Source organism: Carcharhinus amblyrhynchos, chromosome 11 (assembly GCF_965287045.1).
Source record: "Carcharhinus amblyrhynchos chromosome 11, sCarAmb.v2.hapA, whole genome shotgun sequence".
Classification (NCBI taxonomy): domain Eukaryota; kingdom Metazoa; phylum Chordata; class Chondrichthyes; order Carcharhiniformes; family Carcharhinidae; genus Carcharhinus; species Carcharhinus amblyrhynchos.
This window is the reverse complement of record NC_137334.1, coordinates 79926246-79940195: the sequence shown is the minus strand read 5'-3', so window position 1 is coordinate 79940195 and position 13950 is coordinate 79926246. Positions and strand designations below refer to the sequence as shown.

Below are 13950 nucleotides of genomic sequence, written 5' to 3'. Positions count from 1 at the left end.
ATTTTCCAGTATTATCTGTTCTTGGACACAACACTGCAAGCCTGTCTTTCTCAAGATCCTGTTGAAAGTATTAATAATCCCTGAAAGTAAGGGGCCTGAATTTGCCCACATGTAAGTGCAATGGCTGGCAGGAGTGAACAGCGGAGTAACTTTTTCAATAGTCACACTGATTTCTTCACTGAGATCTGTGACCAGAGCAAAACATTGCATTAAGCGTCTGTTAGTGTACGCTTAAACTGGACCAATTGATGGGCAACACATCCGCTCAGTGACTATCACTGTCTGCTGTGCAGTTACAGGGACCCAGGTCGGATCTCTGGCTTGGATCAATGTCTGTGGGAGTTTGCACATTCTCCCCGTGCTTGCGTTGAGTTTTCTCCGGGTGCTCCAGTTTCCTCCCACATCCCAAAAACGTGCTTTTTAGGCTGATTGGTGTCAATAAATTGTCCCTGATTTGGATCTGCCTTAATCTGGCGCACATATAATTCCCTAAATTTGCACCCCCTTTATCGTGGTGTTCCACTAGAGGTAGACAAAATGTCACGATCGACGAAAGACTTGAATAAGGCACTCACTGAGTGTTAAAATGGGCGGCGTGGGCTTGTCGGGCCGAAGGGCCTGTTTCCTGTGCTGTGCTGTTCTTTGTTCTTTGTTCAAAACACAGCCAAACATTTCAAACACAACCACAACAACGAATCTTGCGTCCATCTTTTATATCCTGCTCGAATCGCAATACTATGGGAAACCCTGCCTTCAGACACAGTCTGCATGATAAAAGCTAACACACCTTTAGAGGTGGAGAACACCACTTTACGGTGTAATCTCCCTCTAATCCCAGACACAGCATTGAATCTTACTGTTGAATGCCTTAGTCCCAAGTGCCTCAGTTCCATCTGGCAAGATAATACGAGTTAACTCAGCATTGCAGCACTGGTTCTGTCCACAATGTAAGAAACTAAATAGGAAGTTGGGAATTTTACAATTGTGCATGGAACAGTGCCAGGAATGTCAATGGTCCCAAACATGTGTATAAGATTCCCCCATCAAAATATGTACAGTTGATTCTGTAAATTCTCAAAACAAAATATTCTGGAGCTAGTTGTAACCTCATTAATATGAATGTTGCTTTCCAAACAGAGTTTTTCCTTTTCCATGGTTAACAAGTATTCCGTGACCTGCTGAGTTTATCCAGCATTTTTGCTTTTATTCCAATGCTTCTTATTTTTCAGTTGCAGGGCTGGGGCATCTTAGTGGCACAGTGGTCGTCCCTGCTGCCTCACAGCATCAGGGACCCACATTGATGGAAGAGTTGTGGGGTTGGGGGATGTAATTTAATCAGGTGGGAAGGTGGTAGGTGGAAACCCCACACGCTCCCGCCTTCACCTCGGTTAAGTCTGTTGTGGGAAGGACTCTGCTCGCTTACAACCTCATTCTGTCACTGCTGGTATTAACGTATTGGCAGGTAGGGCTCACTATGTCAGGAGCACAACTAAAACCCTGTCGGAGGTTGATTGCTGGCTCACAGGTGGGTCCCCATGTTCAAAGACGTGGGACCCCACTGTGTAGGAGCACGGTGGCACAGTGGTTAGCATTACTGCTTCATAGTGCCAGGGACCTGGGCTCGATTCCCGGCTTGGGTCACTGTCTGGGTCTAGGGGTGTGAGGGGTAGGCTGTATGTGGGGTGCGGGTTGGTGGGTGGCAGGGGGGTTGAGGGGTGGGGGGGCTGGGGTGCTGAGGGGTGGTGAGGGTGATGGGGGAGTGAGGAGTGGTGGGAGGGTGCGGGGTGGTGGGGGCTGAGGGGTAGGGTGTCTGCGGGTCGAGGGGTGGTGGGCGGGTTGGGGGTTGAGGGGTAGGTTGTGTGTGCGGGGTCGAGGGGTGAAGGGGCTGTAGGGGTGAGGAGTGGGGGAAGGGGCTGAGGGGAGAGGTAGGGCGTTTGTGCGGGATTGAGGGGTGAAGGGGCTGGGGGTGTGAGGAATGGCAGAGGGGGCCTGGAGGTGAGCGTTGTACTGGCAGCAGCCAACACCTCCCTACTGGTGCTGCTAGGCAATGGAGCTGCCAGCCTCGTATTAGCCAGCAGCTCCTGATGGGCTGGACCTCCAATCCCAGAGTCTGTGATCCTGGGGGAAGAGCTGCCGTTGCCCTGACAGTGCGTGATTGGACCAAGGTGAGGTGGGCCTTTCCTGAAGGAGGTGACACGGGGCTCTCATCAGCTGTCCAGCTGCTAGCTGAAAGGTCCAACACTCGATCAGATTCAGCCCGAGGATATAAACCAAACTGGGTGTGAAATTATACTTTGGAAGATACAAAATAATTTTCTAACGTGGATATGTAACCGGCATTCCTAATCCCTCTATCCCATTTTGTCGAATCTGCAGTCAAATCCTGATTTAAACTGATTCCCCATTGTGTGTGTATGTTTGTGTGTGTGAGTGTGTGAATGTGTGGGTGGGTGGGTGTGTATGGCTGTTTCTGTGGGTGTGCGTTTATCACTTCCTGACTGCCTCCAGTCACATCCTACTTACTTCCTTTTGTCTTCTCCAACTTGGCTGAGTTCTCTCAGTCTGACAATGTGTTTTCCATTGTTTGTAGATGAATTCAAATGCTCTCCGTGTTACCCATTGTCTGTCCAGAGCCCCAGAGGGTGGGGTTAAATCAGACAGCCTGCAGAAAGAGGTCACAGGGTTGGCTGCACATGTCAGTAGGGAGCCCAATGTAATTTGTAACTTGCACCCCCTCAGGGGGTGTTTGTGTTCTGGCTGAAGTGTTGTGAGCCGTATTGCTACTGAACCTGATCTTAGAAGGCGTGAAGGATTCGTGGCCATGGGAGTCCAACCAGGCTTTAGGACACCGCACGAGAGGACGTGGTCGAGGAGGTGGAGAGGAGGAGGGAGATCCTGTGCTGATCCATTCTAATACAGGCAGGAGCCACCCAGCATCTTGAATCCTTCAGTGGAAGCTCGAACAGCCACCCTCATGGCTCTGAATACCAATGTTCAAAGGGGCTCCTCAGGTGGCATGGTGGCACAGTGGTTGGCACTGCTGCCTCACAGCGCCAAGCACCGAGGTTCGATTCCCAGCTTGGGTCACTATCTATGCGGAGTCTGCACGTTCTCCCCGTGTCTGCGTGGGTTTCCTCCGGACGTTCCAGTTCCCTCCCACAGTCCGAAAGACGTGCTGGCTAGATGCATTGGCCTTGCTAAATTCTCCCTCTGTGTACCCAAACAGGTGCCGGAGTGTGGCGACTAGGGGATTTTCACGGTAATTTTATTGCAGTGTTAACGTAAGCCTACTTGTGACACTAATAAATAAACTTTAAAAATTTACACTAAAGCGGTCTCTTCTTCAATTAGAATTGCGGACGAACCATCCCAGGAGTGTGAAGCATGAACTGCTCTCTCAGGATGAAAACATTTGTGCTTTTGAACTCCTGTCTTTCCAACAGTGCCTTTACCAGACAGACAGCCAGACAGCCTTGACTGTCGCTGGCCATGCTGAGATTGCACAGTTTAAAGCCAGGCCTTCTAGCCCAGAACTGCTCAGGATTATTCCCCAAGACCGTCTGTGTCTTTCCCACTGAAAGTTGGCAGTCATCTACTGGCCATGATGTGGCCACTGGCCACTGCGATAACATCTTGTAGGATCAGTGACATAGAAAAAGGCACCAGGAAGATGGGTCCTGAGGGTGATTACTGTCATTTGAATCATAGAATCCCTGCAGTGCAGAATGAGACCATTCGGCCCACTGAGTCCACATCAAATCTCCAACAGAGTATCGTACCTAAGCCTACCCTCCGATCTATTCTCTTAACCGCATGCATTCACCCAGCGAATCCCCTTAACCTGGATATCTTGGGACACTCGGGGACAATTTCGTGTGGCCAATCCATCTAATCTTCTATTTTGTATGCTTCTATGTAACCTGCACATTTTTGGAGTGTGGAAGGAAACCGGATCACCCGGAGGAAACCCACATTGACTGTCACCCAAGTTGGAATTGAACCCGGGTCCCTGGCACTGGGAGGCAGCAGTGCTAACCACCGTGCCACCCAGTATTTATTTTTGTTGGCAATGTAACGTGATTTTAAATTTGTTTCAAATGTGCATTTGGTTTTATTTATGCAACGTGACCAAGATGGATATTGTGGTGGTCAGAGTGACAGAGGATGTTTTAGACAGATTTAGTAGGTACCTAGACAACTGACCCCCCTCTCCCCGAGCCCTCTAACAAACCCTGACACTCTGACTACCCTCAACCATTTGACTAAACCCCCCAGACCTGACCACCTGACTATTCCCCACCCTTCAGTTCAAGCTGCCCACCACTCCCCTGCCCAACTACCCTTCCATTACGACAATCTCCCAACCAACTGATTACTCTCCAGACTTGACCTGACTTTTTCACCCAGAGGGTTGATGGGAGTCTGGAATTCACTGCCCAAGTTAGTGATTGAGGTTGAAATATTGAACATATTTAAAAGGTACCAGGATGTTTTTTTAAATTCATTCATGGGATCTGCTCCTCACTGGCTGGCCAACATTTATTGCCCATCCCTAGTTGCCCTTGTTCAGAGGGCAGTTGAGAGTCAACCACATTCCTGTGACTCTGGAGTCACATGTAGGCCAAATCACATGAGGATGGCAGATTAGAACATAAGAACATAAGAAATAGGAGCAGGAGTAGGCCATCTAGCCCTTCGAGCCTGCCCCGCCATTCAATAAGATCATGGCTGATCTGTTGTGGCTCAGTTCCACTTTCCCGCCCTCTCCCCATAACCCTTAATCCCCTCTCTTATCAAGAACCCATCAACCCGCTTCTTAAAAATATTTAGCGAGGCAGCCTCCACCACTTCAACGGGCAGAGAATTCCAGAGATTCACCACCCTTTGAGTGAAGAAGTTCCTCCTCAACTCCGTTCTAAACCGCCTCCCCTTTATCTTGAGGCTGTGCCCCCTAGTCCTACTGTCTTTTTTGAGCGGGAAGAGTCTCTCCGCCTCTATCCTATCCATCCCATTCATCATCTTATACGTCTCAATGAGATCTCCCCTCATTCTTCTAAACTCTAGCGAGTACAAGCCTAGTTTATTCAGCCTCTCCTCATAGCTCAACCCCCTCAACTCCGGTATCAGCCTAGTAAACCTCCTCTGCACTCCCTCCAGGGCCAAAATATCCTTGCGCAGGTGCGGCGCCCAAAACTGCACACAGTACTCCAGCTGCGGCCTCACCAATGCCCTATACAGCTGCAGCAAGACCTCCCTACTTTTATATTCAATCCCCCTCGCTATGAAGGCCAGCATCCCATTCGCCTTCCTGACCACCTGCTGCACCTGCAAGCTGGGTGTGAGCCGGATGGGTTTTCCTGACAATTGACAATGGTTTCGTGGTCGTCAGTAGGTTCTTATATCCAGATGTTTTTTATTGAATTCAAATTCCATCACCTGCCTTGGTGGGATTCGAACCCGGGTCCACAGAACATTAGCTGTGTTTCTGGATTATTAGTCTAGTGATAATACCGCTAGGCCAACGCCTCCCCTGTATTTGAAGTGCTGTAACCTGCAAAGCTACAAACAAGGTGGTGGAAGAGTGGATTAAAGTGAGCAGCTAGATTCTTTTTCTCTCTTTTTGTTTGGTCAGTGCTGACGAGAGGGCCTGAATTGCCTCTTTCTGTGCTGTAACTTTTCCACGGTTCTGTGTTTCCATGTTTTAAGAACGGTGATATGACCTGTCTTCCTCGGAGTCTTCTTCAATGGAGTTCTTCAAAGGACACTGCACTGTGCATTTCTGGGGAAGCTTGGCTCAGAAAGTCGTGACCGACTTGCATAGCAGCCTCAAAGTGGGAAAATCTTGTTTGCAGCAATTGCTGCTGTCTGAAAGATCTGGGCCTTAGTTCTAGAGATTATAGACTTATAGAGATCTTGACTGGGATTTTCCAGATCTGCCCACTACCAGGATTTTCCAGTCCCACTGAAAGTCAATTGCCTTTTGGTTGGCCCACTGCATCCTCCTACTCAATATACTGAGGCTGGAAAATGCCGACACCATGGGGTATTGTGCTTCGTGGATTCCAAATATGTTTTAAACTTGAAGATTGGTTCTCCCTGTTTTATTTTCCCTCATATGTGCTGATGAAGCTCTCAAAGCTTATCATAGAAATCATAGAATCCCTATAATATAGAAGGAGACCATTCGGCCCATCGAGTCTGCACCGACAACAATCCCACCTAGGCCTTATCCCTGTAACTTCTCACATTTACCCCATTAATCCCTCTAACCCATGCATCCTCATCTTCTGTTCCTTTACTTTATTCCCTCCATTGTTCATTCAATATATTAAACAATTCACCTCGTATACGTTACTGATGTGATTTTAGAATGAAGTCTAGGTGTAGAATAAGTTTATAATTTAGGATGTATTGTATTTGGATTATGCCACAATGTTATGCAGGGAGGCACACATTGGGAAAATCATAGAATCATAGAACCCCTGCAGTGCAGAAGGAGGCCATTCAGCCCATCGAGCCAGCACTGACAACAATCCCACCCAGGCCCTATCCCCGAAACCTCACATATTTACCCTGCTAATCCCTTTAACATACACATCTCAGGGCACTAAGGGAAATTCAGCATGGCCAATGTACCTAACCCCTACATCTTTGGACTGGGGGAGGAAACCGAAGCACCTGGAGGAAACCCATGCAGACACGGGGAGAATGTGCAAACCCCACACAGACAGTGACCCAAGCCAGGAATCAAACCCAGGTCCCTAGAGCTGTGAAAAAGCAGTGTTAACCACTGTGCCACCGTGCTGTCTCATGTTTGCCCTTTTTGCTTCATTTCTTTAGACAGAGTAACTGTTTTATTCATTCATTCATTCTGGCCAGTGTTTATTGCCCAACCCTAATTGCCCTTGTGAGTAGGGTGGTGTGTCACTTTCTTGAACTGCATCGATGCCGATCTGCTGGCTCACTTTCTAATCTACGATGAGTGCAAATCCAATGGTGCCTGGAGCGGGTGGATGGTGTGATGGTGCATTCTCAGCAAGGTTGTTCAGCTCTGAGACAGCTTCTTCTGGAGGTTCTTGCTTCCGAGCTGCTCCTCAAGAAATGAACGAAGGGTCAAGTTGGTGTGGCACTTCAAGGCTGGACAATAGCAAATGAGAGAATTCACAGTACAGCTTGATGTTGTACTGTGTGGCAAATGTAACAGAAATGTGCAATAACAAGATTGAGAATTAGTAAAGCAAGATCGAGAAGGGAAAATTTACAATGATCTGGTCAGGAAGACTGATTGTAAATTTATATTTATTAAAACTGAGTTAGATTTCTGTTGGACAAGGCCAATGGGGTGGGGGTGGGGTGGGCGCAAACACAAAAGAGAAGGAGAGACCACAGGCAGATCAGCCATGAACTTATTGAATGTGGAGCAGATTTGAAGGACCAAATGGCCAACTCCTGCCTTTCAGCCCTATGTTCCTACGTGCCTGATCACAGGGTCTGTCATCAGGCTAGCTCACTGAGAGCCATGCCAAGAAGACAAATACCATGGTTGTCCAACCTGCAGGAAACAATCAACAGCAACAGCAGCCATGGGTGAAAACATTGGCAGGCATGGATCAACGTAAAGCAATGGAAGAAAAGAATGAAAGCAAATCCAAATTCCAGTCCAACCTACAAGCTAACAAGAACCAGAACCAAAAGAGGCCACTCTCCTGACAGAATGGTGAATGAGATGTAGCAAGGTTATTCAGCTTCCAGATCACCTGAACCTCTAACTTTAAGGACATAGAAAGGGGGAATATGGAGTTAGGAGAATGTTGTTAATGTTAATACTGTACTAGCAAAAATGTCAGAGTAGCATTAAGGTTGTAATAATAAGAAAAATGCATGAGAAATTATAACAATTGAAGTCATAGTATTCTACAATGCCGAAGGAGGCCATTCGGCCCATTGAGCCTGCACCAACTACACTCCCACCTAGTATCTATCCCCATAACCCCATGCAATTACCCTAGCTAGTCCCCCTAACACTAAGGGGTAATTTAGCATGGCCAATCCACCTAACCACATCTTTGGACTGTGGGAGAAAACTGGAGGAAACCCACGCCGACACCTGGAGAATGTGCAAACTCCACACAGATAGTGACCCAAGCTGGAGAATTGAACATGGGTCCCTAGCACTGTGAGTTAGCAGTGCTAACCACTATGCCACCCTAATCTTGAAATAAACTAATGCAACTCAATATCCATGAGGTATGGATTTGGGGAGAGATGTAGTATAGGGGTTTGGTATGTAAAGGGTTAATGTGGGGCATTAATGAGTCCAATGACACCCACGTGAGAAGGCACATGACCCAGACTTAGGGTCAGTGTGTGCTGAGCAGAGGTGTGTTAAAACCTAGAGACGGAGATAGTTCTATGCCTGTCACTTTCCTGTATATAGTTACAAGTAACTAATAACAACTTGCCTTTACGAAAGCTTTTTGAGCAGATACTTTGGTAACACCATCCTGACAAGTAGAATGAATGAAAAGGCAGAGGTGGAAATATTTGAACTGAGTGGCTGCCCAGGCCATTTCACAGGGAAGTTGCGATCAATCACTTTACTGTGGTTCTGGGGTGACGTGTTGGCCAAGCCAAGGAAGGATGGCAGATTTCTTCCCTAAAGGACATCAGTTTATATCAAGCAGCCCATCCACCCACCCCTACCCCTTCAAGAACAGGCTGCAGCTGTTTGTTCCGCCATTTTGGATTAGTTGAAATCGCTTGTCTTTTTTTATGGTGAGAAAGGAGGCCAGAATTTTACCATTCCGCCTGCCACAGGAATCGGAGGAGGCGAGGGGCGGACAATGAGAAGATCCGTTAACCTCAGGCAGGTTTTTAAAGAAACCTTGCGAGTATTAATTTCTCATAGGGTAAAAATAGGGGTTGCATCTAGTGTTCTGGGCTTTATTAATAGGGGCATATAGTACAAGAACAAGGAGGCTACGTTGAACTTATATGAGTAAAAAGCCTGACAACACCAGGTTTAAGTCCAACCGATTTATTTGATAGTACACTCACTAGCTTTCGGGGTTAGTCCCTTCATCAGGTGATTGGAGAGTTCTGGCCTCAGACAGAGCATGTAAAGCACTGACAGTTTACAGATTACTGATTAGAATGCAAATCTTTACACCTAACCTACTGTTCAAGTCTTAAAGTGGCCCACAATGTGAGCGGAAGGAGCACTGATCACGGGTTAAAGAGATGTGTATTGTCTCCAGACAGTACAGTAAGTGAGGTTTTGCAAACCCAGGCAAGTCACAGGGGTTACAGATAGTGCGACATGAACCCAAGATCCACTCACATTGTCGGCCACTTTAAGACTTGAACAGCAGGTTGGGTGTAAAGATTCGCATTCTAATCAGTAATCTGTAAACTGGGCTAGATGGCCTACTCCTGCTCCTATTTCTTATGTTCTTATGTCTGTGCTTTATGTGCTCTGTCTGAGGCCAGAACTCTCCATTCACCTGACGAAGGGACTAACTCCGAAAGCTAGTGAGCGTACTATCAAATAAATCGGTCGGACTTAAACCTGGTGTTGTCAGACTTTTTACTGTGTTTACCCCAGTCCAACGCTGGCATATCCACAGCAGAACTTATATGAGACATGAGTTGGACCTCAGCTACACATTGTAGGAAGTATGCGCTTAGTGCATTCTAACAAAAATGGTGACAACGAGAGGGCATGGAAGAACCATAACCGCTTGTCTTTGAAGAGAGTGCAGAAGAGGTTTACAAGAATGGTTCCAGGGGTGGAGAAACTTCAGTTATGAGGATAGATGGACAAGATTGGGACTGTTATCCTTGGAAAGGAGAAGGCTAAGATAAGATTTGATAAAGATGTTCAAAATCATGAGGAAACTGGGCAGTGCAGATGGGAAGAAACTGATCCCGCTGGGTAAAGGATCATGAATGAGAGGGCACAGATTTAAAGTGATTTGCAAAAAAAACAAACGTGATGTGAGAAAAAGAAACCTTCCACACAATGAGATGTCGGGGTCTGGAATGCACTGCTTCCAGCGTGATGGAGGCAGGTTCAATCGAGACATTCAAGAGGGCATTAGATGATTATTCGAATAGAAACAATGTGCAGGGCTACGGGGAAAAGGCAAGGGAATGGCACTAAGCCATAATGCTCATTGGGAAAGCCGATGCTAAGAAGACAGGCCGAACAGTCTCCTGCGCTGTAACAATTCTGTGAAAAGTGAGAATTCAAAACTAATCAGGCAAACTGCATCAGCTCATAATGATTTTCTATATATAGTCCTAATCCATGTCCTTCAATGTAGTTTATTAGGAGGTCCATTATTCTTTCGCGTTAACTCACCGCAGTTCCACTAATCTATCTCTATCTTTTGTGTCAACCAGGGCCAACGGATGAGCAACAGCAATCACTCTGGTGAACACTTACCTGTCGAACGAACGCGCTTAGTGCACTCTGACGAAAATGGCCACAGCGAGAGGGCACGGAAGAACCGCAACCGTTTGTCTTCAGGTTCCCAGCACAGCCGAGGCCAATACCCACTCGTGGAGGAGGAGTATTCTGACCCCTATCAGGACACATACAAATCACGAAGGAGTCACGGATCACCTGGAGGCCACAGCCACGATTCTCAGCACAGGCTATGAAAAATGTTGCTACTCACCCACAAGAAACAAAATAGAGAAAAGATGTTTTTTTTTAAAAGAAAAAGTAAACCCCTGCCTTGCAACGTGTAACTCATGAACAGGGAAGTATCTAGGCAGTATTTAATAGTCTATTATTGAAATGATTCAATATGGTTTTCAGAAAGTCATTTTTTTTTCTTTTGAGGCTGGTTTACTCATAAGGGAGACAGTCTAGTAAAGTATTTTCCAAAATACTGTACTAGATTTGTAAATATGAAGAATGTACAGCGGTGTAATCAGTGGTACCAGCCAGGAGTTGTAGTCACTGTGTCACTGATTTCACCTGCCTCTATATATTTTTAGCACACAAAATAACCACATACATTAGTACCGTTGGTGCTAAAGCAGGTACCTTCTCTGTTGCAAAGCCAACTTAGCCCTCCAGTCAATGTGGTGGACCTTGAGTACAGGTGGGTTCCTAGCACTTACCCTGCCTGAAAACTTCCCAATGCAGTGACAAAGCTCCTTTAATGCATAACACTCTTCACCTGATTTCTTGTTAGCAATAAATGGTATTGCAATACCACCCTGCACTACCATTGTTTCAACAAATCTTGCTTCAGCGTATGATTCCAGAATTTACACAGCTCTCCATTATGTGTACAGCACACTTACTTGCATGAGACTAGCAGTAACGAATCATATATTTACAGACAAGATATTATTTAAATTTAAGAGAAATAAATTAAGCTTTTATGCATTTGCTATTTGTGTATGGTTTTTGAAAGGTATTATTTATAAAGAATGAATTCAGGCTGTACATTATATTGCTGATGTTAATTCCTATATTTTTCATGTTTAGAGAATTCAATGTTATTAGTTAGCAGAAGCAATAGTGCACCAAATTCTAGTAAAGTTACGGTCTCTCACCAGGACAACTTGTATGGTGGTATCCATTTATTAAACCCTTGATTTTTGAAGAGAACACTGGGAAGCCTTCATTTCATGTATCCATGACAGCAACCCTTCAGAATGGTTTGAGTTACAGAATTGAGTTTAACACAAGGTAAGGTCTTTGGGAAATGCTTTGCAACAGTGAGCAACTGACTGGTTATATCACAGGATTCAAAATTGGCATTATGCTGGTTTATTAACCTCGCTGAATATTCCTCCTTTGAAGTATTTCCGATTGTGCACAAGCTCTTTTGGCTTTCGTTATCTTGGCTAATCAATGGCAATCTGTATTTACAGTGGATACGTTAATACTGTCACACATCGCTAAGCAAAAATTACATAATTTGTCATAGGCTTTATTATTTTCTGTTTGATTATTTTCAGTAATGGTACTTGACTCATATGGAATTCTACTATCTTCATTTGACTATACATGGTAGCATGATAGTGAACAAGTTAATTTCCTGCTCGCTGCATCTGATACATAGCATGGTGAGCTGGAATGGAGGTGGAGAGCAGGGAAGCAGCTGGGTTATGGGGAGAGAGAATGGAAGAAAAATTGATGAGAAAGTTCATTGCAGGGTATTTGTTGGCTTTGTAGTATACCTGAGAGAGAGGGCAGGATGTCCCAAAGTGCTTTACAGCCAATTAAGTCCCTTCTGCATCAACACCGTTGCAACATATGAAATGTGGCAACCAAATAGTGTACAGCAAGCTCCCACAAACAACTATGTGATCATGTTACTTGATGGACGAGTATTGGCCAGGACACTGGGGAAGATTTCCCTGTTCTTTCGGAAGTCGTGCCATGGGACCTTTTACACCCACCTGCAAGCAGCACATTGACCCTGTGCAGCACAGCACTGGAGCATCAACCTAGGTTTTGTGCTCAAGTCTCTGGAATAGAATTTCAAGCATAGCTTTCTGACTCAGAGGCAAGAGGGCAGTCAACTGAGTGGAATTGTGGGAAGATGCATTGGGAAGGGAACAGGGCAGAGGATTATTGGTACTGTAACCTGAGATACCAATTGATGGTTCAAGTTTTTCTCGCACCAACTGATCTTCCTGGCAGGAGAAATAGTGATGACTGCTACATTTGTTTTGTAGGGAATCCTATAACCTGATCTCAAAAATTGTTTCTTCTGCCCCTTTCTCCCATGGTAACATGAGAATTAACACTTCTTTCCTTATACCTTGCTGTAACATAAAGACGGGTTTAAATAAAGAGATAATTGTGCTACCATCTCAGTAGAGACCTAGAACATTTAAAGAAAGATTCATACTCCCAGTTAGTAGTTGAAAAGGATGACACAACAAGATTTCACATTTTAAACTTTTTACCTTAAAATAAATGAATAAAAATCTATCTTGACAAAATTCTATTTTCTTTTTATAGGCGACCTACTCTTTAAACTATTGAACGAAACATTCCCTTTTACATTTATTGCACGTTGCACTTCCCATAGATCTACAGTCCTTATAACAAACCACTGTTGTACCTAGCTTGTAATAGGTTCCTGTTTCCCTGTTTTGCTGAGTAGTAACTTTGAGTAACTATATCCAGGCACTTTCTTCAATTTAAGGTGAGTTTTTTAGATCCTATACCAGCAGTAAAGCCTGCTCCAATTGTTCTTCTTTCCTCTGGCTATGCCAGGAGGTATTTTTCAGAATCCTTGACTGGAGACAGTCTCCTCACATGTCTGCGCTTTGGCAACTCGCAAACTCAAGCAGCCTTTTCTCAACGCTGACCAAACAGAACTTTTGTCTGCTTGTGATATTTATTGACTTGTAGGGAATCCTGTAACTTGACGTCAAAAATGGCTTCTTCTGCCCTTTTCCCCATGGCAACATGGGAGACATTAACTTTGCATTTAGGTGCTAATTAGTGATTCTTGATCCCAACTACATTTCGCCTTAAAAGTAAATGGGCAGTTCACAGTACAATATTTAGAACTGTATACCTATAACACCTTATTAAGACATTGAGGGATCCAGAAGCATAGTAAAGTAAAAAAATGACTCATTGTGGCTTCAACGATGACTGATTTATTATTAATATAACATATGTAAAAGATAAGGGTCGGGCAAAACTAATACACAAATCTACCCACTTCTCTACCCTGACTCCAGTTGAGGTTGCTCCTGTCCCAGGATGCATTCCTTGATCCCAATTGGCCTGAATTCCTGCACAGCCTCTCTATAGGATCTGACACAGTCACATGGGCCTTAAAAGATCGCCCCTTTAAAGGGGGCCACATTGCCACAAAAAGGCTGAATTTTTACAACTTTCCCCCACTGCCACCACCTCTCCACTGATGTATTTGAAGTTGTGAGGGCTTAACAAACAAACTT

General features: G+C 45.2%; 1 protein-coding gene across 3 annotated transcripts in view; it reads left to right on the top strand.

The window, feature by feature from the left end:
* The window catches only part of cacnb4a (calcium channel, voltage-dependent, beta 4a subunit), a 233842-nt gene extending 221901 nt beyond the window's left edge, over positions 1–11941 (top strand). For 2 of the 3 annotated variants that reach the window (XM_080198299.1, XM_080198301.1), the window contains exon 13: positions 10405–11941. In XM_080198299.1, coding sequence (XP_080054425.1) covers positions 10405–10665 — 261 coding nt within the window. In that variant the 3' untranslated portion in view covers positions 10666–11941. The remainder of the gene's footprint in view (positions 1–10404) is intronic. The other variant, XM_080198302.1, reaches the window with a different exon arrangement.
* Positions 11942–13950: the final 2009 nt, after the last annotated feature.